The sequence below is a fragment of the Galeopterus variegatus genome, unplaced genomic scaffold, assembly GCF_000696425.1.
Source record: "Galeopterus variegatus unplaced genomic scaffold, G_variegatus-3.0.2 Scaffold21, whole genome shotgun sequence".
Classification (NCBI taxonomy): Eukaryota; Metazoa; Chordata; class Mammalia; order Dermoptera; family Cynocephalidae; genus Galeopterus; species Galeopterus variegatus.
The window spans coordinates 299,316-327,120 of NW_007726132.1; the positions used below are offsets into that span (position 1 = coordinate 299,316).

At 47.0% G+C, this 27,805-nt stretch overlaps 1 protein-coding gene across 1 annotated transcript in view; it reads right to left on the reverse strand.

Annotated features, from left to right (window-relative positions):
* Positions 1-9,094: 9,094 nt before the first annotated feature.
* CRLF2 (cytokine receptor-like factor 2) overlaps positions 9,095-27,805 on the reverse strand; it is a 72,626-nt gene continuing 53,915 nt past the window's right edge. Inside the window, exons 2-8 of the mRNA XM_008568132.1 lie at positions 25,753-25,855; positions 24,080-24,240; positions 22,087-22,220; positions 17,081-17,243; positions 14,195-14,315; positions 11,870-11,954; positions 9,095-9,367 (exon numbers count right to left, since the gene is read on the reverse strand). Of these exons, the coding sequence (XP_008566354.1) occupies positions 9,095-9,367; positions 11,870-11,954; positions 14,195-14,315; positions 17,081-17,243; positions 22,087-22,220; positions 24,080-24,240; positions 25,753-25,855 (1,040 nt within the window). The remainder of the gene's footprint in view (positions 9,368-11,869; positions 11,955-14,194; positions 14,316-17,080; positions 17,244-22,086; positions 22,221-24,079; positions 24,241-25,752; positions 25,856-27,805) is intronic.

Sequence of the window (27,805 nt, forward strand, 5' to 3'; positions counted from 1 at the left end):
GGGTCTTTAAGAAGGTGATTAAGGTAAAAACGAGGTCACTAGGGTGGGTCCTAATTCTATAGGACTGGCACCCGTATAAGAAAAGAAGATTAGGACATAGACACACACAGAGGGACAACCACGTGAGGACACAGGGAGAAGATGGTGTCTACTAGCCAAGGAGAGAGGACTCAGGAGGAACCAGCCCTGCCACACCTTGATCTCAGACTTCCAACCACACCTTGATCTCAGACTTCCAGCCTCCAGGTCTGTGAGAGAATAAATATCTGCTGCTTAAGCCACCCAGGCTGTGGTCCTTTGTTATGGCAGCCCAGAAAACAAATTCAACACTTGTCCAGGTCAATGATGATTCTGGGGCCAACACGTTTCCTAGGTCACAAATTCTTGTTCAACAAAAACCACAGGCAGGAGACTCCCAGGAAAACTTGACGCATACCCTGTTTACAGGCCTAGATTCTGGAAAACCCTTTTCTGTTTCCATGACTGAAAGTGTCTCACGAAACACAGAGAGAAGCTGTGCCCACCCAGGGCACACAAGCAGAGGATTCCAGCAGACTCCACATCTCAGGTCACTGGGGCTTCACTGGATTTTCCATGGGTGCCTTCCTGGCATCTGGCCTCAGGCCTGGTCACTGCTGGACATTCACTCCTAAGAATAGGACATGAGCATCTGTAGGAGATAAAAAAAATATCTCTCCTCACCCACTGCTAGGGTAGCTAGCTCCCTGCAAAAAAAAGACAGAAGAACAAGCGAAAAGCACACACATTTATTTAGTATAAGTTTTGTGCTACATGACAGCCTTGATAAAGAAATGAAAACTGAAGAAACAGGGAATTCTGTGTGTTTTTATGCTAAGTTTGATGAGGAGCGGACAGATGTGGAGAAATACGATTGGACACGGGGGCTGTGACCTAATGGTCATCAACTGGGGGACTTAGCAAGGCCTGCGTGTTCAGAGTCTCCCCTGTGTCCTGTGTCTTCAGAGACGAGGACGTTCCAGTCCTCCAGGTATAAGGAGGGGACCTCCCGAATGAGCGTCTCGTGACCTGCTTCAAGGGAGGGTCGGAAAGTTCTCCGTGGGTCTTAGGATCTGCTTCAGGCAAGAAGGGTGGATGAAGGTGAAAAGGACCTTCCCACTGCTCTGGTTTTCTCAAATGCCAGGGTGCTGTGATTGGGGCGAGTGTGTCCTAAACCCCATCAAGGCCAAGTGGCCAAGACCTTCTGGGATTCTGGGCATGCTCGCTTTATGCCGGAGGTCCTGAGAGTGTGGTCTACACACGAGCAGCATCCACATCCCCTGGGAACTTTTATTTATGTTTTTAATTTTGTTTAAAGTTTATTTATTAATACTATTTTTTTACATTATATGATGCTGTTGCTGAACTGTTCAGAGGGAGGGGACAGGGGAAAAGGGAAGGAAACGGGGTGGGAGAAATAGGAAGGGGTAAGGGTGGGGTTGAGGCCTGCGGGACCCCCCTCATTCCTGCAGAGGAGACCAGGGAACTTCCAGCAGTGTCTTGGTCATTGCCGGGCTGGGTGCAGATGTCAGGGGGGTGTGGCTGAAGCCCTCACCCGCCACCTCAGCTCAGGAGCCCAGGGCACTTCTTGCAGCAGCTCAGGGGTCATTGCTGGGCTGGTTGTGGGTGTTGGGAGAGTGTGGCTGAAGCCCTTGGTCCCCCAACACCCCAGCTCAGGAGCCCAGGGCACTTCTTGCAGCAGCTCAGTGGTCATTGCTGGGCTGGTTGCGGGTGTTGGGGGAGTGTGGCTGAGGCCCTTGGTCCCCCAAAACCCCAGCTCAGGAGCCCAGGGCACTTCTTGCAGCAGCTCAGTGGTCATCACTGGGCTGGTTGCGGGTGGTGGAGGAGCATGGCTGAGGCCCTTGGTCCCCCAACACCCCAGCTCAGAAGAGCCTGGGGTGCTTCCTGCAGCAGCTCAGTGGTCGTTGTTGGGGCTGGTAGCAGGTGTCAGGGGGCATGGCTGAGGCCCACAGCCCTCCCTCCTCCCTGTCTTGTATCCCAGGGGATTTCTAGTCCTTCTAGGTTTTATAGGTGTCATTTCCTGATGTGAGCCCTTTTTTACTTAATATCAAACGTTGCCTCTAGTTGTGGGTACTTTGTTTTTTCTTTCAGTTCTGTGTTGGATTATTTGCTGTTCCCACTACTTAAACTCTGCACTGGAACTAATTCGTTGTCCTTTGCTTATGTCTAAAATGGGGAAACTTCCTGTGGGGACCAGCACTTGAAGTCTGTGTTTGAGCTAAATTGCTGCTTTGATGCTGATGCCCTGCGGAAGGCTTTTTGTGGAGCTCAGGTTTTAATGGTTGACTTTATAGGTACTTCCTACTCTCATGAGATCCAGTGCAACAGGGTTGTATGGAAACTGTTCTGGGCCTGTCTTTACAGCAAACTGCACCCCCTGCAGTTCTATATTCCTGACCAGTCTGCACTGAGTGGTCATGCACTGATTGGAGGGCAGATCTGCTGTATTTGTTGTGCCCCAGTGTTCTCCTGGTGAGCCCGTCTCCCCCCCCACCAGTACTCCAAACACTTCCCATGGGACAGGCCATGTATTGGTCTCTTGTGATGACTCACCAGCCTCTGAAAAAGCTCCCCTTTTCTGTTGTCTGTGGCCCTTCACTTCTGTGTGGGTCCAGGGGGACTTTGTTAGTGGTCTTGCTGGCCTGGGGGCCACCAAGGCCCTCTTCTCCACTGCTGCCTCCAAGCAACTTTATCCAAAGGGCACAGCTGTGCCTTCTGCCAACTCCTGCTCTGTGTGCTCAGCAGCTCCAGCCTTGAAGTGGCCATGGCTTGAAACATTTGGAGCAGTTCGTTCTCTCATCGTGGCTTCTCCCACATTCATGCACTCCGTAGGTCTCCTCTTCCCCTGAGCTCTAGTGGCCCCAGCTTGGCTGTTGTTGCTTTTTAATAGTTGTAAATTGGTCAATTGTGGGAGAGAGTGATGCTGAGGACTGTCTATTCCACCATTTTGGCCAGAATCCTCCCTGGGTGTGGAGGATACTAACATTAATAAAGCAGGTGTATTTTACTGGGCCTAACTTTTTAGTATTGCACATAGAAATGCTAAGCTTGGGAAAGACAGAAAACTTTCCCAGGGCTAAAGTCTCTGTTGTAGATAAAAAAAAAAAAATTATAACACAGCAAAAATGCTCGCTCTTAGGGAAGATGTCCTTGGTGCAGCGAAACCTAATGATGGGAAAGTCTTCAGCTGTTTCTTTGAGTTTCTTAGGGAACTAAGTCTTGCCATGACCATTATCTTACTGTTCTTTTTGTAACCAACTGTGTTCCTTTTCTGTAACTTTCTTGCCTGGACAATAAACACTGAGAGAAAACCTGATTCAGGGTTATTTCGGAGGAATGCTTCTGTCTTGAAGGTTCTGGAGTTAACCCTTTCAGGCCTCTCACTGCTCAGGAGAAATGGGCTTTGAGTAATCCTTTGTGTCTCCGTCACCCTGGGAGAAGTGACACCCGGGAAATTTTAGAAAGGCAAATTCTCAGACCCCTGCACCTGGTAAATGGGGGATGGGAACCAGCATTCCAGGAGATTTAATGCTGTCCAGAGTGTGACAACCCAGTCGACGCTGCAGCTAGAGAGAAGAGAGAAAAAGACAATGTGATTTGAGACACCAGAACTCCAGAGAAAGGAAAAGTTCAGAGAATGAGTGAAATTAGTATGAAATCATAGGCATAAAAATGAAATCTCTAAATGAGTTGACTCACGCTGGCATTGTGGGAGCTCTTTTTTTCAAAACGTTTGTTGAGTTTTTGAGGCTTTGCTATCCACGTTCGCATAGGAGATTTATGTTAGTCATCGTAAAATCAGTAAGAAAACCTGTAGATTTCTGTTTCTAGTAAATTTAGGCACAACTCAATTTCATTCATATCCCTAAGCTACAACAAACTCTAAGAAACAGCAAAAGCTTTCCATATTGTATTGTGTAGATGTTACATCGAATACATAGCAGCTAATACCATGCACACAAAATGTACAGAATACACACAATATTGTACAGCTTAATACAGTGGATTCAACATCTTTCACAATGTCAACAACTCACACAAGTCTACTATTAACCCCATAGCATCTTTGGAACAAAGAGAAATATTTTCTTTTATAGGTTTGAACCTGTTCATCTGAAAAATAGATTTCCTTCCATAAAATCTATAGACAGTGAGACTGATTACATCGCTTCCCCCAAGATGAACAGGGCACCTGCAACAGGATGGAGGAATTTGACAAAGTCTTGTGTCACGCTGAATATAGGTCTAATCTGACTCAAGGTAAAGGGCTTTGCAAAAACCCCTGTTTTCATCTTCCCCATAGACGCCCCGGGTGGGGCACACACCTGCTATCATGTGATCCCTACAGCAGCTCCAGGGGGGCACTGCAAGTGTGGAGAAGAGACGAGAGACTTGAGGCTCAGAGAAGTTAGAGCATCTGCTGAGGTCACACAGCACAGCACAGCAAAAGTGACAGGGAGGTTGGGAAGATAGGGCGCTTCTCAGGTCTGCATTCTCTTCACAACCCCGCCAGGTGAGAGAAGCTTCTTTCCTTGCTTCTTTGAACTTGAGAACTTTTCATCTGCCTTTTCAGACCTTGCTCAGGGCTGAGCACACCCAGGTTTTCAGTTGGGGTTTTCAGCTGCCAGCATCTGAGCATCCCACGGTCACGTCCGCCGTTGATCACAAGTGGTGATTATTACCAGGGACGAGGATAGACCATGGGCCCAGATAAAGGAGTGACAGCACCTGTGACTCACGGCTGTTCTCTAAAACACTCCCTGCTGCGTTCTCTCTGCTGGCTTTCACCCCGCACATGAAACTCAATTTCGGGTATGTCCCGAAAAAGCAAACAACATGTTGCAAGAGTTGCCATGAGATGAATAAAAAATGTGATAGGTATAAACCAAGTGCTCAAGTCTGTTGGTTCTTTTTTCCTGACTTTACCAACTTCTGTCTTCAGAAAGGTGATTCTCACAGAACTCGTGAGGAGGAAGCACTCGGGGACAAGTGGGTTGTTACAAAGCTGGGATGCTCATAGAGAAGGTCCTGATGCCTCAAGATGGATTCTCTACAGACAAGCTTGGCACCATGACCCAGGGTAACCACACTCGGGTCCCTTGAAACAGAAAGACTCCATGTGCACCACCAAAACAGAGCCCACTATGAGACAGAACACCCCTGGGGTGGACATCTGTCTGCAGAGGGTACAGCTAAGGTTGTGCATGTCTCCCTGGGGAAGATGCTCAAGCCTCACCTGGACATGGGCACTAAACGAAGTTAGTATCTGGCCCCCAGTGTAGGTTCTCACTGTTTCCTGAACCTTCAAGAAAACACCCTTCCACCCTCAAAACAGGGTTGAGTTTGTCCCTCAAGTAAGAGTCTCCTGCAGTTGCTGTAACCAATGATCCCAAATCAACTGGCTTAAGGACATGATTTTCTCACCATCCTGAAGGTTCTGGGGGAAGATCTGCTTCCAGGACAGGCATCACACATCACCGAGGCCACAGAACCCTGCCCACAGCAGTACCCAGTGCTACACACAGCTATCAACAGGGCAGGACTGGGTCTGAGAATTGACCCAGCGTTTACTGGATCTTGGATGGGGCTGGTGGTGAGGAGAGTCAAGTCCTGGTCTTCCTCCTGTTGTGGGAGTTGCTGGTATTGGATGTGTGGACGCACACACAGACTGTGTTTTCTTAAAAGGATGAGTGTGCACGTGTGTGTGTGCACCCTAAAGTCTTGTGCATTTGCAAGCTGGTAGAGGGGTCCCCAGAGACGTCCCTCAGCCATGCCACCTGGAAATCCTGGGCCCCCTCTGCTTCCAGCATCCATGCCCCACTTTTGGGGGGACTTTCCTGACCCAGAAGCCAGGCGTGTTCCCCTACGACAGATGCTACCACCAACCCCACACCCCAGCATCGCAGGTTGCTGTAATTATTTATTTAAAGGCCGTGTTCTCTGAGAGGATAAGCTTCATACATGTTGGAATCTCATCTTTACATTCATGTAAGTAATGTCATCTTGCCCCATAACCAAGGTTCATAATATCAAATAACCATGGGAAAACAGGGAACTCAGAAAAATGCATGCCAGGAAGAAAAAACTGTGTCTGTTTAAACTTTGGGCTGTACCATGCAGTTTTAGGTCTCAGCTTAGCTTCAGTCCTGCTGGCTCCAACAGTTGCACAATTACCACTAAAACACACACTGGAATAACGTGTGAATGGGTGATGCTCCGAGCTCCCGCATCCCAGACAGCATGCTCGGGACCATTGCGACCCCATTAAACAGTGGGGCTTAGAGGCAGGTATAAAACCTGCCTTTTACAGGACATAGACGTGGTGCTCAGCTGTCATTTGAAAGCGTGCATTTCCACTCCGTGTTCCGTATTTGCACACACTTTTCCTCCCATAGACGTGGATGCTAAATGCGGGGTCTGGAAAAGTTATCCCTTTGCAGAAAAGGATGCTGATGTTTTTAATGAATTAAGCAAAGAACTAAGCCCGATTCTCTAAGACCCTCCCGCAGGCAGCACGGGTGTTTCCCTCTGGTTTCTCACTTAAGGTGGTGTCACTCTTTCCAGGTCCTCTCCAGTGTGAAACAGTGATATTTATGATAAAATAAGAGGAAAAGGAGCAGACAGTGTGTGTAAATACACAGTAATCACCTCTATCCAGTTTCGCTTCCCAAGGTTTTAGTTACTTGAGGTCAACGTCAGTCAGAAAATATTACAGTGTTTTGGGAGACAGGAAGAGAGAGAGCGAGAGGTCACATTTATATGTTTTTATTACAGCATATTGTTACATTATTGTATCTTATTATTAGGTATTATTAATCTCTTACTGTGTCTAATTTATTAATCAACCTTTATCATAGGTGTGCATGTGTAGGAAACAACATAACATATATAGAGTGTTCAGTCCTGTTCATCGTTTAGGTGTCCACTGGGGGTCTTGGAATGTATCCCCCAAAGATAAGAGGGGAACTGCTCTGTACCCACATGCTATATCCACAAACTTTACCTGCTTCTCACCTGCTCACATTCATCTACCTTTTGATTAAATGGAAGCTGTTGAGGGCTGCATTGTGTCCTCCTAAAATTCATATGTTGAAGTCCTAACCCCCAGAACCTCAGAATGGGACGTTGTTTGGAGACGAGGTGTTCAAAGGGGTGATTAAGGTAAAATGAGGTCACAAGGGTGGGCCCTGATCCAATAGGACTGGTGTCCTTATGAGAAGAGGGGATTAGGACACAGACACACACAGAGGGACGGCCATGCGAGGACACAGGGAGAAGACGCCGTCTTCAAGCCAAGAAGAGAGGTCTCAGGAGGAACCAGCCCTGCCACGTCTTGATCTCAGACTTCCAGCCTCCAGGACTGTGAGAGAATAAATGTCTGTTGTCTAAGCCTCCTGGTCTGTGGGACTTCGTTAGGGCAGCACACGCAGACTAATAATTAGATAATCTGGAAAACAGAGGTCACTCAACAGGTAGTGAAGGGGCAGTCAGTAGATAAGCAGATTTGGCATTTCTCAGCCAGACTGAGGGGAGCACAGAGAAATGAGAAGGGGTTGAACCAGGTGAGCTCAGCCATGGCTCAAAGTCCTTGGGTTAAACCTGCACCTTGTGAACATAAGTCAGGCCACAGGCACGCATGCACACACACGGGCATGCACACACAAGCACGCACAAGCACATGCACACAATATAAAGGCAAGTGTGCTGAACATGCTTCTGCAAGTCTTACAAGCAGGGATGTTTCTGGAGGACCAAGGAGCCATCGCGTGGGGACGTGCTCATCAGGGAAGAAAACGCCCCGTCTCACAGTTCCGGGGGAGGAGACGGATCTCACTTAGGCAGGCATCTGGCTCTACGTTGCAAACCCTAAATCCTAAAGACGAAAGAAAATTAGCAGTGTATCCTGAGAACTTGAAGGAAACAGGTGGTCTTTGCTTGGCTACATACAAGGGTATGAGTTTGTTCTCTCCTGGAAATTTCTTTATCTGATTTCCAGTGATACACATCCTGGTGTCATGCACCTTCAGTGGTGAAAGTGGTTCTTTTTCTCTTGTACCTTTGTGGAGGGGTTTTCTGGGCTGCTAATAGATTCTGTTTTTAATTACATTGCCCCAACAACAGCATGCACACATACACAGATTCCAGGTGTGGCTGTATAAATCTTATTTATTGCACCCTGCAGAGAAAGAATTTAAACCCAGTCCTTGCCCAAAGAACCAAGATCTCAATAACCCAGAAACACCACTGCACACTTCAAGCCTGGAGGTGCAGAGGGAACCACTAGAGTGACATTTTCCACCATCTGCAATGACATCCATAACCCACTTAAATCCCACAATTGTCCTCATGCCAACTCCTCTTTTTCTCTTTATTTTAATGACAAGAAAATAAAATGGACAGCCGAGAGAGATGCATTGGGTAACTGCACAGAGGGCTTTAAAATCCAAATATCCCTCAGACACACAATGACGGAGTGAACATAGGGTAGAGTCAGGAGAGAAACTGGGTCTCCAAAGACAACAATGAAATTGTTGTAAAGTGGGGTGGGGGGTCTTTCTGCTTTCAGAGAAGGAGCTGAGTGGCTTGTTGGTATTTTTAAACCAGGATGTCTTTCCTCCAGGCGGGGGCGACATGCCTCACTTGCTGGGTATGCATGCTGTGTAACAAAAGGTCCACAGAGCTGCTCATGGGTGGAAATATCAAAAGGGCAGGATTCAAGGGGCACATGTGAAGAAAAAAGATTTCAGGGCACCTGTCCTTCCTTCTTCAGGATTTATGTAAACACAGGAGGCACAAAGAGCTGAGAATTGACAGAAAAAAATTGCTCGAATACTCTCCCACTACACTGAGTCGACCATCAATCCCTCCAACAGAGACATCGATGGGACGGATGTTGGCACAGGGCATGCATTTGTTGGGTGGTGGGTCTTCAGAGACCCCAGCATCATTTGTCCAAGGAGTCCCCTGCAAGGTGGTGTGGAGCCCCTGGTGATATTTCTCTTGGCCTCACACATCGACGCCGACCTCCAGGTTGGCTTTTGAGGGCACATCCCTGTCACAACATCATGTATGCATTGTCATTGACCACAAATGTAAAACCCCCAAGAGAGACCATGTCACTGCCCTGGAGGGACCGTCGAGGGAGCAGGAGGGACCCCCCAGAGGCCTCTTCCTCGCCTGTCTGCAGGCACAATGGCGCCACCATCTGGGATGCACTGGGCCTGGTCTTGGTCGGCTGGACCACCAGAAGTTCCTCAAAACCACAGTCCCGTTCTGCGCCTTCCATCTTGCTGAAATGGGCCACGTTCTGGGTGTCTTTAATCCACTCCTGCAGGGATGAAACAGTCCGACTCAAGTCACTGGAAAAGCAGCACTGGGACGCATTCTGAGCATCTCTCTAGGAGGTGCCCCCAGCGAGCATCGCTGGAAACCAGGCAGCCTCCCCTTGAAAGGAACACCCTTCCCAAAGAGACAACACAGCTCTCTTGTGTGGGAGCTCTGCCCTCAGCCCATGCTCAGTTTAGACCTGCCCTCTGCCTGGTGCCCACTCTTTAGACACGGAGAGTGTCAGAACGACTGTCTTGGAGAGAATCACCTGGAACCCAAGGCATGAAGCTTAGATTCCTTCCCTCCAAGTGCATCCTCCGGGAGGGGGTGTCTCCTCCTGACTGCAGACATCCTGTGGCCATTTCAACCCTTTGGAAGGAGCAATGCCTCTCAAGCTGCCACGTGCTCAGAAATCACCTGGAGTCTTGTTAGAAGGCACATTCCATCTCAGCGGATCCAGGTGGGGCCCAACGAAACATCTGAGCTTCTGACAGACACCTGGGTGATGTTGTCGGCGCAGGCAGGGAGACCCAACGTAGGGTCAGGGGACTCTCTCCCAGAAGCAGGGGACATCCCCCGTCCCCTTGCAAATCCACTGCTCTGCTCAGCCTCTCTCCTGAGACTCGAGGGGAGGATCCTTCCTTCCTCTTCCACAGGGGACAGTCTATTTTTTTTTGTCCCCAATACGTACAAACTTCATCGCCTCCTGTCCTGTAAACTCTCAGTCCTTTTCCTCTCCCTGGAAGGGTAGCAGAATATGCCACCTCAAAATCTGCCATTTGGGCACAAAGGTTATTTTGAGCTAAAGGCAATTAAGAAACAGCAAACACAGGAGGAGGTCTCTGCCCTCTTCCTGTCTGCCTAAAAGAAGGGTATAAATTTCTGAGTTGTAAGGGAGATTTCCATTTGCAAAGGTGGCCCCCACCCCCTTACACTTTGGACACAAGTCTTGTCACCTGAGATGACTTGAGTCTGCCTTACAAACCCTAAGAAACAGGCCGTATTTACCGTGCGTTCCGTAGTCTCCTTCCCGCACTCACCCCCTTCGGGAGCCCGAGCCCTTTTTTTCTTTGTCTGTGTCTTTCCCAAAGTTATCATCATTTCTTAAAATGGCATATAAGCCCCTGGGTGAAACCACCCCTTTTCACTCCTTTTCTGTGAGGGCCCCTGTGTGCCTACGAAATTAACATTTTCTCCTTAATCTGTCTTTTGTCAGTTTAATCAGCGGGTCCCACTCGCAGAACTTAACAGGGTAAAGAAAGGTTGTTTTTTTTTTTTTTCCTCCCCTACATTCTTCACCTAAGTAGTTTAAAAATCCACCTTGACCCCTGTAGGAGAGTCAACGGTGCCCACCCCTCATAAAGATATACCCACATATGCCCAGAACCTGGTAATGAAATTTTACTTAGGAAAGGATATTTGCAGTTATAATTAAGTTCATTATCTCAAGATGGGATCATCGTGGATTAGATCGTCCCTAAATGCAATGAACTGTTCTCATAAGAGACAGAAGAGGAGACAGAGACAGAGGAGAAGCCACATGAAGACAGAGGCAGAGACTGGAGTGATGCGGCCACAAGCCCAGGGACGCCTGGAGCCACCAGGAGCTGGAAGAGGCAGGAAGGACCCTCCCCTGGAGCCTCTGGAGGGAGCACGGCCCTGCCACACCTGGACCTCAGACTTCTGCCTCCAGAACTGGGGGAGAAACAATTCCTGATGTTTTAAGACCCCCATTTGTGGTCCTTTGTTGCAGCAGCCACAAGACACTACCTCACCAGCCAAGCATTAGAAAGGTCTGAGCCAAAGGGGTGAGACTTTAAAGGAAAAGCAGAGGTAAAAGGTCTGTGGACTCTCAGTGCCCAGCAAATCCTTCCTCCCCCAGAGGCCCCCAGAGCTGGGAGAGAGTAAATTTCTGCTTTTTAAGCTCCCCAGTTAGTACTTTTTTTGCGGCAGTCGCCCCAGGAAAACTCACACAAGTCTGATCACACTGTACTGTAAAATCCATGCCTGGGTGTCCACCACCTGTGAGATCATGGGGGTGCAGCCAGTGGGGGGGACACTGGTCTCTGTCCCCCTGGGTCCCCTGTAGCTCAGCCCTCCCTAAGCACTTCACTGAATGAGTGAAATAACGACTATCCACATCTGAAAGCGAAAGTGAACGGTTTGTTTTTCAGTCCTGCGCAGAGAACCCATTAAGAACATAACTTCCTAGTAAGATTGGAAGGTGATAAGCTGGAAAATCCCCTGCGATGGGGGAGAGGGTCTGATCTCGGGGCTGACTTAAAGAGAAGCTCCCCTCTGGGATCCCCGAGCTTCTCTCTCTGAGCAAATGGGATAACGCTGAAGCCATCCTTTCAGATCAGAAAACTCTCCCAGGCATCTGAAGAGGCAGTCGGGATGCAAGTTGCTTTTTGGAAACAGTTTATCGGGGAGATATTAAGGCGTGACAAAGCACACGTGTTGCGTGGAGGGAAGAGAAAACACACGCGGGGTGAACAGTTACCTGAAAGTTTCCTTGGTGGTTCTCAAAGAGCCCAGGAAAGGTGAATTTGGGGTCTGGCACGCTGGGTATGAGGCGCTTCTTCATTCTGAAATTCACAAGGAGAGGCTGATCAGCCGGGCCGGCCCCCCTGAACTGGGCCACGTGACCCAGAGCCCTGCAAGGGGCTGGGGATGACTGTGGACTTCCAACTCAGAGAAACAGCCCCCAGACAGCCCGTGCCTCAGTGTAAAGGTGGGACCCCCGTCCCCCTCCCCAGGGACCCTGCCTCTGACATCCACATGAAGCCCCCACCAAAAGTGGGACATTACAGGCACAGAGCCATGCTGTCCACACAAAACTGGTCCTATCAAAAAGGGGTTGGTTAGTTTCACTTTTTCGATGTTATGGGCTGAGTTATGTCTCCCCAAAACTCATGCCCCCAGGACCCCAGAGTGTGACTACATTTGGAGACAGGATCTTTAAGGAGGTGATTAAGGTAAAATAAGGTCACTAGGGTGGGCCCTGATCCAATAGAACTGGTGTCCTATTAGGAAGAGGAGATTAGGACACAGACATGCACAGAGGGACGACCATGTGAGGACACAGGGAGAAGACGCTGTCTACAAGCCAAAGAGAGAGGACTCAGGAGGAACCAGCCCTGCCACGCCTTGACCTCAGACTTCAGCCTCAGGACTGGGAGAGAATAAATGTCTGTTGTTTAAGCTGCCCAGGGTGTGGGACATTGTTATGGCATCTCTAATCAACTAACATAGTTGATTCACACCACTCATGAATGGGGGTACACATTAGTTTTTTTCCAGGTGTATTCCTCTGTTTCCCTTAGGGACAATTTCGGCTTTATATCAAAAACACCAGACTTAGGGCTGGCCCGTGGCTCACTTGGGAGAGTGTGGTGCTAATAACACCAAGGCCATGGTTTCGGATCCCATATAGGGATGGCTGTTTAGCTCACTGGGTGAGCATGGTGCTGACAACACCAAGTCAAGGGTTAAGATCCCCTTACCAGTCATCTTTAAAAAGAAACCCTCCAGACTTTTCACCGAGTTGCGGATATGCTTGGCCTAGCTGAAGTCCACACCTTCTCTGACTGCTGCATTCCCACCCTGAGATGACCATAGTGGTGGCATCTGTTTGAGCTGGTTTAAGAGATCATAGTAGACTGATGGGGCAATGGTCGATTTGCAGGTCACTAAATGAAGTGGCCATGGGCTGTATCAAATGAGGACAAGCACCTCTGAACTTGTCAAAATCAGCACAGCTCAGACACAGCTGTTTCTCTCCAACTCTCCAGCCATTGCTGTGGAAACCTCATCCTCAGAAACAAAGACGGCACCCACAACCCTGGGTATTGATGGTCACCTTCAAACATCATTAACAGCCAAACTCCAGGGCACAAATAAGTTTCAATAAAGATGGGAGTTGTAGGGGTTAAATTGTTCCATGGAAGGTGAGCAAAGAAAAGTAAACATTTCTGGAAAGCTCTCTATAAGTGCTTGTGTTGGAAATTTGACCCCACTGCAACACTGTTAACAGGGTGGGGAATCCTATCATGGTATTGGAAAGGTGGGGTCTTTAAGAGGTGATTAGATCGTGAGGACTGTGCCCTTGTGAGTGGACTGACTCATTCATGGAGTGAGGGGCTTGGTTCTGATGACTTTATAAGGACAGCAAGTGAGCAGATCAGTTCTCTATTGCTCAGCCCGTTCTCACCATGTGACACCCTGCATGGGTGTAGAAAGTTCCCACCGAGAACAGGGTCCTCACCAGATGCGTTCCCTGGACCTTGGACTTCCCAGCTCTGAAACTGTAGGAAATACATTTTGTTTCTTATAAATTACTCAGTTTCAGGTGTTCTGTTATATGCAACCAAAATGCACGAATACAGTGTGGAAGAACATTGTGTTTGCTAGATCTATACCTATGTTTAAACCTTTTCTTGTGCTGTTTTTCTGGCTGCCCTCCCCAAGTTGCCTGGTTTAACTGTTCTGAACCAAAATTCAAAGGTGTCTGAGCACCTGTGACTCTAACTGGGTCAATCGGGGTCTTCACTGGGAGCAAAGAAACCATGTGGGAGGAGTTAACATGCATGTATCCTACCATCTGCACAAGAACTTTCCTCAGTGCATATTCCAGATATCTGTGCATCCTTGTGATTATTTTCCTTTCAACTTTCCTGTAATGTACCATTGACAAAGTGGGCATTTGGGGCAGGTCTCAGAGAAATGACCATATATGGTGATTCACCCTTTGCCCCATGTCACAGATCATTGCAGCCAAAGCCCCCCCACCCATGCATGGAAGGACACTGGCCAGTGTCATCCTTACCTCCACAGTTTCCATAAACACGAAAAGAGAAGAGACACTGTCAGGAGGGCGACCAGGCTAGAAATTAATATAAATTTGGGAAATTTTGGTTTGGGAGGTTCTTGGTTGTCCTGGCATGAATCTAAAAGAAAAAGGACTCTAGTAAGTTCTCAACAGGATCTTAGATCCCACCCCTACCCACCTCCCCATTTTTTCGATGTATGAGTGTCAGCAAATCTTGATTGCCCCAGCTGATATCCAGGGTGGAGGGGCAGCAACTTTGGACAAAGTTACATGCTGCAGCCACCCCCAGGAGAGGGATAGACTCAAACACTGCCCTGAGCAGCTTGCTGTTGATAGGCATCTTTAGAGGATGTCAGTGTTTGCTTTTGGCTATTGGTGGCTTTGTGCATTGAAGTGCATGCCCCTCAAAAGATATGTTGAAGGCCTGATCCCTAGAACCCATGAATGGGACCTTATTTGTAGATAAGGTCTTTGCAGATGTGAGATCACCCAGGAGTAGATTGAGCTCTAAATCCAATGACAAGTGTCTTTATGAGAGGCATAAGAGGAGACAGAGACACAGAGGAAAAGCCATGTGAAGACAGAGCCAGAGACTGGAGTGATGCAGCCACAGGCCCAGGGATGCCTCGAGCCACCCAGAGCTGGAAGAGGCAGGAAGGACCCCCCCGGAGCCTGCAGAGGGAGCGTGGCCCTGAAACATCTTCGTCTCAGACGTCTGGTCTCCAGAACTAAGGGAGGATAAATCCCGGTTCTTTGAAGCCACCTCGTTTGTTTTAATTTGTTACATCAGCCCCCGGAATCTACTACAGTGTCTGAGAGAGATTTAGGACCTGTAGTCACTGGGTTTCTCTGGCCAAGTGCCTGCTAGGAATGTTTCTCTGACATGAAAATATCCACTAAATCCTCCAGGAACAGACTGGAGGAAAGGGGTGTTGTTCACCCAGATGGGAGAAGTGTCTTACGTTCACTCACAGGGCAAAATGCTAATGGCCAGTCTCATTACCCCCAGGGACAGAGATGAGCCGAGCATGGTCCCTTCCCTCAAAGAACTCCACCTCCTGTCCAAGGGCCTCTTTTGTGGCCTATGTGTGTGGGATTTTCTTTCAAGCACAGTGGTGTCTTCCACAGGGCATCTCAGCTTTGAGGTCCTTTGGGGACCTCCAGGGAAATTTATCCAAAATGGCACTGCATTTATCTGTGGTGTCAGGATGGTGACCTCACGAGACAAAGCCACAACAGCAGCAACAGGAAAAGCAACGATCACAACAGCAGCAGCCACAGTGGCAACGACACAGCAATACCAGTCCAGACAAAGCCCTGCTGGCAGTGGCAGAGTGAAGAACCAAAGAGGACAGCCAGGTCCCTCACACAGGTGCTGGTGCCGTGGAGAGATTCAGGGAAGGGAGAGCCTGGGGGTGGCCATTGCAGGTGGGATGGAGGAAAAGGTGACGTTTGAGCAAAAGCCAAAGGAGGTAGAGGTGGGTCCCCAGTGTCTTACCCAAGGTGATGCCCATCTGGGGACACCTGTCCAGGTAGCCCATGCAGACCCAACAAAGGTTTGGGGGAGGTCCTTTCCACTCTACCTCCCCAGGGAGGCCTCGACGGAAGGGTACGATCTATTCTGCAGCCCCTTCCATCCATCCAGTTTTCACATCGTGTGTGGAGTGTAGAAAAGAAAAGAGACCCTTCGTTTTGATAAATTGCAAGTGACAGAAGAATGCATGCAAAGAATGCAGCAGTACATGCATTGACCTAATACCTGTGACATATTTGTCCTCTAGGTTCCAGCCTTATCTTCAAAGAAATGAAACCAAACAAACGATACCAGCTCCCTTTCCCCTCAATAACTAAGCCTCTTTTACTCTTTCTCTCCCAACCTCCAGAAGCAACTCTCAGCTTTTGGCAGGTGCATTTTTTCCATCCTGCTTTCTCTACTCTTATTTTCTTTTGCAAAACTGTAGAGGCATTCGCATCCAATTAGTATTTTTACATGTGTTCAGATGTTTTCATTAATATAATAGCAGAGATTTTAAAAAGCAACAATTAAGTACGATGATTAATGATACAAACATTCCAAACTTGGGGGAATTTTAAACACACTTTAAAAGGAGCTGCAAATGCACAGTAGCTTCATTTGTCTGAAAAGCCCTGACTTCTGAATCGCATCCTTGCATAGAACACAACACTGGAGACCTCTGGTCGACCAAAGGAAGGGTTCTCTGTGTCCAGGGAAAGGCAGAAAGGACTAGATTGTTGAGAAATGGGGTCACCTCCATTACCAATTTTTGTGAACAGAGAATATCTATCTATCTGTCTGTCTGTCTGTCTGTCTCTCTTTCTTTCTATCATCTGTGTTTATCTATGATTTATCTATCTCTCTACCTATTATCTATCTATCACCTGTCACCTGTCACCTATCCATCTATCAATCATCGATGGTCTATGTATCTATCTCTGTATCGAGCTCGTTAGCCACTGATCATGTATTTATCCACCCACTGTCCACCTTTCTATCTGCCTGTCTATTATCTATGTTTATAATGTCTATTATGTCTATTTATCTATCTATATCTATGTAGAACACCACTGACACTTTATTTCAAAGATCAGCCATCACGTATGCAGTAACTGACACAAATCCAGTTTCCCATACATGGTACCTGCTATTATGGTTGCTGTGTTAATAGAGATAAAAATAAAAATTGGCCCAATGGAGGAAGCAGCCTGAAAGGAGAAACAGCAAGAGTCATTGCTTCCAAATTGATTTCTGGATGTGGAATTAAGGTCATCCCTGTTTCCAGGCATGTTTCTCAGCCCACCCTCCCCGCAGAGGCAGGGCGCTGGCCCATGACCGTGCAGCCTCCGCTGAGTAACCAGCTTTACCTCTCGGCTCGCCACTCTGCCAGTGAGTCACCTCCGACCAGTCGCTCGGCTGTGTGTCCGAGCCATAGCTGGACTCTGTGGCTTTCACTCTGGCCCGGAAGCAGTAACATTTCTCAGCATCCAAGCCCTCAATGGTAACATTACAGGTTCTCTCCTCCTTGGACTGGACAGAAATCAGAAACGGTGATGAGTGGACATTCAGGTTGGTCCCATGTCTTGGCTATTGTAAACCAAGCTGCCATGAACACGGGATTGCAGCTCTCCCTTCGACACGATGATTTCCATTCCTCTGGGTGTACACACCCAGTAGTGGGATTGCTGCGTCGTGTGGAAGATCTACCTGTAGTTGTTTGAGGAACCTTCCTTAAGAGAGATTTCTAAAAAAGGGAATTCGTAAGGCAGAACTAGGGCTATTGACAAATTCTTAAAGCTCGTTTGTGCTTAGCATCAGTAAACAGTCCTTGCTTTATTATTTGCATGTTATTTAGGAGAAACACAGTATTGTACATTTTCTTAACTTGTGTCTCTTTGACGAGAAGTGGTACCGATTCTATCCTGCTGGGTCTGTTTTCTCCTATTCTGATGGATTTCCTTCTGCTTCTGTTACTTTCCGCTCCCTCATGGTAGTATTTTATCTTCACATTCACCCTCGCTGCCGTACAGATGCTCTTCAATTTACAGTGGGGTTAAGCCCCGACAAAGCTATCATAAGTTGAAATATCATAAGTTGAAAATATCGTAAATTGAAAAGTCATTTAATGCTTCCAACCTACCAAACATCACAGGGTAGCCAGGTCTACCTTAGACGTGGTCGGAACATTTCCGCTAGCCTGCAGTTGGGTAAAATCATCTCACGCAAAGCCTGTTTTATAACAAAGTGTTGAAGAGCTCATGGAATTTACTGAATCCTGTACTGAAAGTGAAAAACAGGATGTTTATGTGGGTACCCAAAGTATGGTTTCCACTGAACACATATCGCTTTCATACCACCATAAAGTGGAAAAAACTCTACGTTGAGCCAACCTAAATCAGGGACCATCTGTATTTTATTGCCACCATTTTCAAATTTTAGGGCATGTCACATCCAAAATGCCATAACCATAGCTTTCTCTCCAGCCATCTCCTCTAAGGCACCAGTTTTGCCAACACTCCTTCTTCCTCTTGCTGCTCCTCCTGGGATCCAACCTCGTGTTTTCTGAGCTCTAATGACAGTGCGAATCCGTCAACCATGTACAGCCTTTGGGCTGGAACATCTACATTTGTCACATTATACCATTCCTTTGGGCTCAGATGCTGCACCCCAAAGCACCCCAGGTACACACAGTTGTGTGTGTGTCTCGCAGCACACATGTGTGAAACTGTACAAAAGTAAAAGTGAGAGGTCTTCTTTCAGTTACGTTGCTAGCTCACTTTTTTTTTGGGGGGGGGGTTATGCATATTCATGGGGTATAAAGCTGATCATCACCACTTGTGCCCAAAATGTAAGGGGCAGATCAATACTATGAGCATGCTCATTGCTACAAATTGTGATTATTCCCTGTGTCTTCCACCCAATGAATCCCCAACCTCCATCCTCCGCCCCCTGAACCCCCATACCACTCTGCAACCCTAGGTCTGCTCCCTTCCTCTGAAAGTCCAACACACTGCTGTGGTCTCTCCTCCCTTCCGTCTCTCTCTCAGCTTCCACTTATGAGTGAGGACACAGTATTTTTCCTTCTGTGCTTGGCTTATTTCACTCAACTTCATTTTCTCCATGCTCATCACAAGTCCCCTCACTTTACTGCTCTGAACCCCAGTGTGTCTTCGCCTTAGCATTTTTCTTGCATAAATGGTGCACGGCATCTGCAACCTGAGATAATCATCGCCTCAATGATTTCACTCGTGAGCAAAAAGACCGTCACGAGTAAACACTGAGCATAAGACACAGGCTCTCAAAGATCACAGAGTGAACGTGTGCTGTGCCCCTGGTATCACCGAGATGTTGTCTTTGAACAAACATAACAAGGAAGAACACTTGTGAGAGACCAAAGTAGGGGTGGGTTACCTCAAAGCACTGTCTAAAGGCAGAGAGATGTTAGCTTAGATATGAGCGGATGTCATGGGTGGAGTTCTGTCCCCCCCAAAAGTCCTGACTCCAGTGCCAGTGAAAGTGACCTTACTTAGAAGTAAGGTCTTTGCAGATGTAATCACAGTGAGATGAAGTCATTAGGGTGGTCCCTAATCCAGCAGGACTTGTGTCCTTATAAGAAGAGGAGATGAGGACACAGAGACACACAGAGGGATGACCATGGGAAGAACAAAGAGATTGGAGTTATGCATTTATACAGCAAGGAATGCCGAGGATTGCCGGCAACTACCCGAAGCTGAGATAAAGGCACGGATTAGGTTCTCCATCAGGTTTTCCAGAAGGAGCCAACCCTGCAGACACCTTAATTTCAGACTGGACTACAAAACTGTGCAAGAATAAATGTCCATTATTTCAAGTCACCTAGTTGGTCGTCCTTTGGTCAGGAACGACACTGTCCTGTAGCACTGAAGGTCCTGTGTCTTGACTGCATTATCTTATTTTAAGGAGAGATAATGGAGCCCAGGCCCTTTCTGGGAAGTATGAGCAAACTCTGCAAACTGCACTTGGAACCAAACACCTGGATTCCAGTCCTGCTCTCTGCTTGGACTCAGTTTTTCTGGGTGACACTGCTGTTCTATTTAGTGTCTCATAGCCGTCTGCTTAAAAATCAGCTTTCGAAATGGCAAGCTGCCTCTTTCCACGTGCCTTCCACATACAAGCGGACAGTCACATCCTGGAGGAGTCTGTGGGTGGCCAAAATCAGAGGGTAGAAAACGTAAAAGAAAGTACGTAAAGACAGAGATGCATGGACTAGCTACATCCTGCCCCGGGTCCTCATCTCTTCTGGAGGCCATCCCACCTGACTTGCATGTCATGATGAGGACTTTGTGGAATGACACGGAAAGCAGACACACAACAGACCTCCCCATGCAGCTGGGTTTCTTTCTCTTGATCCACCACATATTTGCTTTTCAAAGTGGAATCTTCAGCCCTTTCCCTGCATTCTGTCCTGCAAAAGCAAAGTCTTCCTGACCACACCATGGACAGCAGAGATTCCGCCTCAGCTCTTCCTTGCCCGTGGTCTCTCTTTTTCATGGACTCACCAATTGCATGCATATTTCTTTACAGTTTATCTCCTGCAGAACGCAGGCTCGTGAGGGCAGGGATTCCTGTCTCCATCTTCACTGATCTCCTTCCTGTCTCTGTGCACCAACGTGAGAAGTTCTATCGCCCAGTAGTAAGAGTGGACATTGATTGAGTGCTTACTCACAGCTATGCTCAATGCTTTTTTATCTATGTTCATACAGCTTTACAAATGCCCCCACACGCACACACACACCATGCAAAACCCTAGCCTTTAGGAGATTTCCTGCAAGCAGACACCAATCTTTCCTCGGGCACCTCCAGGAATGGGCACCTTGATATACTTGATTCCAGGTGATTCCATCTGTTCCCCTCAGATTTTTCCCATAGATCCCAGTTCTACCCATGTGGGGAACTTAATCCCTTGATTATATCATAGCCTTTTAATTATGAAAAGGGCCTCTGGGTCGTTAATATTCATACAATTTCAATTTCTTCTATTGATTGTGCTCTTATACTCAAAACTAGAAAGTGCCTCCGCACATCTAAAACACATATAGAGAGGGGTATATGGTTCAGGTTGTAAATGCCCAACAGGGGGGTGGGATAGTAGGTAAATTTTATGTGTCCCTGTGGCTGGGCAAGGTGTCCAGTTGTTTGGTCAAACACCACTGTTGGTGTCATTGTGAAGGTATTTTGTAAATGTGATTAATCTTTATAATTAGTTAACTTTAACTTTATCATGTGGGTGGGCCTCACCCAATCAGTCAATGGCATTAGAGAAAAGACTGAGGTTTTCCAGAGAAAAAGGAATTCAGTCTCAAGACTGCAACATAGAAACTTCCTTAGTTTCCAGCCTGACTTGGCAGCTCCCACGATCATGAAAACTAATAAAATAAATCTCAATCTCTCTCTTTGTCTCTGTCTGTCTCTCTAGATATATAGATATAGCATATGTAGATATAAAATACAAAAGTTATAAATATAGAATATAAACAGAAATACAGGTATAGAATATATATATAAAATATCTACATACATACATGCATGTTTCTATCAATCTACATATATATCCACACAAAAATATAATAGATATACAGATAGCCTATTGGTATGTGTATTTGTATATATATATATATATTGTATATGAATAGCTCTATATCAATATATCTCTATATTTCTCAACATATAGATATAGATATAGACAAATAGAGACAAAGATATAGGATATGTAGGTATCGTATATCTATAAGTATCTATATACTCTACATTTATATATCTATCTTTATATAGATAAATATACAGGTATATATATTCTATATATGTCAATCAATATAGATACATAGTGAAACATAGGTAGAAACAGATATAGTATATATATTATATATTGCAATAGGCTATCATTATACTTATAGATAGTTATATATTTGTATACATAGATAACCTTTATAAAGCATGGACGATGAATGGGCAGATGGATGGATGGATGGACAGACAGACAGACAGATCTGTAGATAGAGTAGATACATAGATAGAGATTATACAGAGATAGGTAATAGAGTAGACAGACAGGTATAGATAGGTGATTGATCGATGCATAGACAGAGATGATAGATACATAAAGGTATAGAGACAGAGGTCCTACTGGTTCTGATTCTCTGGAGAATCGTGGGTGACACGGGGTGGAAACGAGCCAAGCTGGACTCAGGGTCACTCGAGAAGAAACGTTGGAATGGAATAATGTGGAAAGGTGGAGACAGAGGGGAAAGGTGTTCTGGGGAGACCCCCTGACCCCACCACTCTCATCTTGGGGACACTCACTCAGCATTGTGCTGAGAGGGTGCACCCGACTCACCTGCCATTCAGGGTCAAAGGTGCTCCTGTGCTGGACCTCATAGAGGAGACCATCATAGGATAGGTCAGAACATGTCACCGTGACTGCCTCCTGATGCCACAAGAATTTCACGTCTTTTGGGGAGCTGGGTTTCACTAAGAAGAAATAAACAATAGAGTGGTCACCCTCTTTATGGAGGTTAGCGTTCCACCTCTCTGAAATTATTGTGGTGTATTTGCTTTAGACCCACTTCCTCCTGCCATCCTTCCTATAATACCTTATGGGATTGGGGGTTCATTTCTCCTTATTACTTTTATAGTAGAAGTTTTAACCGTGGTTACAAGGACCTGCAGGTGAGTCATAGAAGAAACTCTCTGAAATTATGGGGAAAACCTCTTGTGTGTGTATATGCTGTGGGATGGATGGTGCCCCCCACAAAAAGACAGGTTAAAGTCCTAACTCCCCACTATCTCGGAATGTGACTGTATTTGAAAATAGGATCATTACAGATGTAATTGGTTAAGACAAGGTCATACTGGAGTAGGGTAGATCCTGAACGTATTATGATTGTCGCCTTTTCAAGATGGTTATATGAAGACAGAGACTCAGAAGAACACACGTGGGGGTGGAGTTGGAGATTTGAAGGAGGCATCTGCAAGCCACGGAGTGTTGGAGATGGCCAGCGAGTACTAGACAGGGGGAGAGAGGCATGAACACACTTCCCCGAGAGCTTCCAGAAGGAGCGAACCCTGACGGCACCTTTATTTCTGACTTCTGGCCTCCAGAACCATGAGAGGATTAAATCTGTGTTGTGGTTTTTTTTTTTTTGTCTTTTTCCGTGTCCGGCAATGGATCGCAACCCTCAGTGTCGCCCCCGTACCAGACAAGGACCGGCAATGGGATCGCAACCCTTGGTGTTGCCCCCGCGCCTCGCTCAGCCAGTGAGCGGGAAACAGTCTGTATGTGGGATCCAAACCCTCGGCAGGAGCGCCGCCATGCTCCCAAGCGGCGCACTGTAGCAGTGCGCCACCAGGCCGGCCCCAAATCTGTGTTGTTTTAATCCATCCAGTTAGTGGCAATCTATTGCAATGGCCCTTGGAAATTCATGTAGTATGTACAGGTGATTTCATGAGTTAAGAGGTGACAGCTCTCATCAGATTCTCAAACAGATCTGTTCACCCCCTGCTGTGGTCTGAATGTGTGTCCCCTCCGAAGCTCATGTGAAGATTGGTCCCCAGTGTGGCAGTGTTGGAAGGTGGGGCCTTTGGAAGGGGGTGATTGGATTGTGAGAGCTAGGTCCTCATCGAATGGATCAATCCATTCATGGATTAATCAATTGATGGACTAATGGATGTGTAGGTTACCATGGGAGGCTGGGGGCCTTACAAGGAGAGCAGGTGAGCACATTCACACACTCTCAGCCTTTCTACCATGGGATACCCTATGTCACCTCAAGACTGCATAGAGCCCACTTCGAGAAGAAGACCCTCACCAGACATGCCCCCTGGACCTCGGACTTTCCAGCCTCCAAAACTGTGAGAAATAAATTATTTCTTTACAAATTACCCAGTTTCAGAGATTCTGTTGTAAGCAACAGGAATTTGACTAAGCCTCCCCAACCCCCCAAAAAATGGACTCACAGAATTCCAGAATAAAGAATGAACATTTTGGAGAGAGGGTTTCACTACATCTGCACAGGGTTTCCTCACCTGCAATTGACAGTCAACCCTCAGTGAACTTTTAAAAAAGAAACAATGGGGTGAGATGGCAGTGGGGCAAGGGGGTGTTTCTCTCTCCCTCTGTAAGTGAAGGTGGCGGGCTCTGTGCTGTGTCTCTAGCTCATTCTCTCAGATCAAAGCCTTCCTGGGATCATCTGGTCCACCCCACTAGGCAAATACATCCCTGCCCAGTGTGCGTGTCAACATGGAACTTTCTAGAAGGCCGTTCTCTTGGGAGTTGGGGTCAAGAAGGGGGCAGTGGCAAGTGGGCAAAGAGCTCACTCCTCAGTACTTACGGTAATCACTGACCCACTGGCTCCTGGTGAGAAGAGGATGTGTTCTGTTGCTGATGGAAAAATACAAAATTTGATCTTTTGCCTCCAGGAGGCACCCAGCAGTGTGACCTCGCTGGAGAGTGTAGTTGGGACACTGATCATATGCCTCATCACCGCTGAACCTGTGGTTTAAAAAGAGGATCATTTGGCCATAGAGCATCTTTTAAAGTAGCATCTTAACATATCCGATGCCCATTCTTTCACAGCACATCTCTGCACAGACTCGGGTTGGTACCCCTCCTCCTTTGCTTCAATAATCCTTCCTTGCAACTTTTCTGTCCAAAAAGAGAAGTATCACCTCTCTCGTTTAAGGCCCTTGAATGGCTTCTGTAGTGCGTTGAGTTGGGGTCTTTCAAAAGGCATGTCCACATTCAAATTCTCAGAATCTGTGAATGGGGCCTTATCTGGAGATAGGGTCTTTGCAGATGCAATAAGTTAAGGATCTAGAGATGAGATCCTCCTGGATTAGGGTGGGCTCTAAATCCATTGACAGGTGTCCTTATAAGAGACGGAACGGGAGGAAAAGACACAGAGAAGCCAGGTGAAGACAGAGGCAGAGACTGGAGTGATGCGGCCACAAAGCCCAGGGATGTCTGGAGCCACCAGGAGCTGGAAGAGGCAGGAAGGATCCTCCCCTGGAGCCTTCCAAGGGAGTATGGCCCTGCCACACCTGGATCTCAGACTTGTGGTCTCCAGGAATGTGAGAATAAATATCTGTTGATCTAAGCTGGCCAGTTATAGCAGCCCTTGGAAACTGGTACAAGTATTATTTGATCTGCAGAGTGACCAAGCGCCTGATTTTAGGAGGTGCTATACCAGGAGGTACCAAGATCAGGTACTTCTCTGTGGCTTGCTTACAGTACTAAGAAGAAGCTTAGTACCCAGCCTGAGACCAGCTCACGCCTCATCACCACCATCCAAGCTATAACAGGATCGAGAATTGACCTCTTTGCAGATGAGGAAACTAGGGCTCAAAAAAACTCAAGTGACTTATCTTATGTGACCACTTGAAAAACCCAGCACTTTCTTTTTTCTGTGAGTCTTCTTTTTCAAATAAATTCATTTTAAAATTTCCCTGTTCTGTACCCTTTCCCGTTTATCTCCTGTGCTATCAAATGCTGAAGGATCGACCACACATGACACACCTCCTGTTTGCAGAATTAAGACTAAATTTGCTGGGAAAACCCTTACTCCCACACTTATACTTATGTCTTTGGGTGTGTAAGGCAAGGCAGATCAACCCACACCAGGGAGATTCATGGTTGGAAGAAAGAAGGTCGAAAGGGCCACCCATAACCTATTGTGAAAAGCTTCAGAGCATGAATCTTTGCTGCAGCTGAGTAGCGGATAACGTTTTGAGGGTGTAAAGCTACAATCAAAGGCAACTCCTGTGAGGTCACAAGTGGCCCTGACTGAACAAAGTTCCTAGTGAATATTTTGGCAAGAATCTAGGTGGTTTGAGCATGACTCAGTCATGACTCGGTTAGGTCTGAGGGAGTGTGGTTGTGTTTGTGGTGAGGGCTGAGGGCTAAACAGATCTCACGCCTTTATTTTCTGGCATCTTGAACTGTTGATGTCTCCAAAGAGAAGTATTTTAGCACAGGGCATGGGGTTTGTTTCCTGAGGGCACTTACTTGTAGAGGAAAGTCAAGTTTGTCCCAGGGTATTCACTTGCATTCCAAGTAACTTGCACAGTTTCAAAATTAAAGCAGACAATTTGGAGCTGCAAAGCTTCTCCTGGGCAAAAAGAGATAAAGTACACTTTGAGGCAATGCTGAAAAGAGATCAAAAATTATGAAATTAGGTCAGCACTCTAGTCATAAGAGGCTATATGCAAGGGGTCTTCAAAAAGTTCATGAACAGATGCTTATTATTTTTTTTTTCCTTTTTGTCTTTTTTACTGACCGGTAACGGGATCGCAACCCTCGGTGTCGCACCCGTACCAGGGACCAGCAATGGGATTGCAACCCTCGGTGTTGCGCCCACACCACGCTCAGCCAGTGAGCGGGAACCGGTCTCCACATGGGATCCGAACCCTCGGCGGGAGTGCTGCCGCACTCCCAAGCAGCGCACTCTCCAGTGTGCCACCGGGCCGGCCCTTATTATTTTTTTAATTACGTTTTTCTACAAACTTTTTGAAGTACCCACATATTGACTAAAGGGGACAGAAAAAAAATATTTTTACAAACAAGTTAGTCATTAATTAGTCCAGCAAGAGCTGCAGGACATGTAAACATTGATTAGAAAATGCACTTGACCTGAGGCAAGTCACCAGTACAATTACAGCTGCTTTTGTGTGTATGAGAAAGGAAGTATGTACCAGTTAGTATTATGCACAGATAGTGAGAGTTGATGCATGTCTGAGGACACTATCTTTTGTGGGCAAAGAAAGAGGCACTGGACACGTTCCCATCAACCTCCCTCACTGCCTGATTCACAACACCACATATGACAAATTAAGGGAATGTTCACAGACCCCTGAGCCCTTCAGTGTTTGCTTGAAAGGTTACTTAGCTTTTGGAAAGTTTGATTTTCCAAGAGGTCTGGGTTTGCAATTCTGAAAGTAGTTAACGGGTGTATTTTAGGATTGAGCAAATGTGCAAGGATATTGTGGATAATGGGGGATGAGTTTCTCACCGTCAGAGAAGGGAATAACAGATTTGGAAAGATGGAGGGCTAAAATAAGCCCTGTGGTGTTGGCTTAGAAGTGGAGGTATTGAGATAAATAGATACCTAATGATGATAGAGATGATAGGTAGACAGATGGACAGATGGACAGATACAGATTGATAGATGGGTGGATGGATGGATGGATGGATGGATGGATGGATGGATGGGTGGATGGATGGATAGGTGGATGGATGGATGGATGAGTGAATGGAAGGAAGGATGGATGGATGGATGGATGGATGGATGGATGGATGGATGGATGGATGGATGGATGGATGGATGGATGGATGGATGGATGGATGGATGGATGGATGGATGGATGGATGGATGGATGGATGGATGGATGGATGGATGGATGGATGGATGGATGGATGGATGGATGGGTGGATGCATGGATGGATGGGTGGATGGATGGATGTATGGATGGATGGGTGGATGTATGTATGTATGTATGTATGTATGTATGGATGGATGGATGGATGGATGGATGGATGGATGGATGGATGGATGGATGGATGGATGGATGGATGGATGGATGGATGGATGGATGGATGAGTGAATGGAAGGATGGATGGATGGATGGATGGATGAGTGAATGGAAGGATGGGTGGATGGATGGATGGATGCATGGATGGATGCATGGATGCATGGGTGGATGGGTGGATGTATAGGTGGGTGGATGGATGGGTGGGTGGATGGATGGATGGATGGGTGGATGGGTGGATGTATAGGTGGGTGGATGGATGGGTGGGTGGATGGATGGATGGATGGATGGATGGATGAGTGAATGGAAGGATGGATGGTTGGATGGATGGATGCATGGATGGATGGGTGGATGGGTGGATGTATAGGTGGGTGGATGGATGGGTGGGTGGATGGATGGATGGATGGATGGATGGATGGGTGAATGGAAGGATGGATGGTTGGATGGATGGATGCATGGATGGATGGGTGGATGGGTGGATGTATAGGTGGGTGGATGGATGGGTGGGTGGATGGATGGATGGATGGATGAGT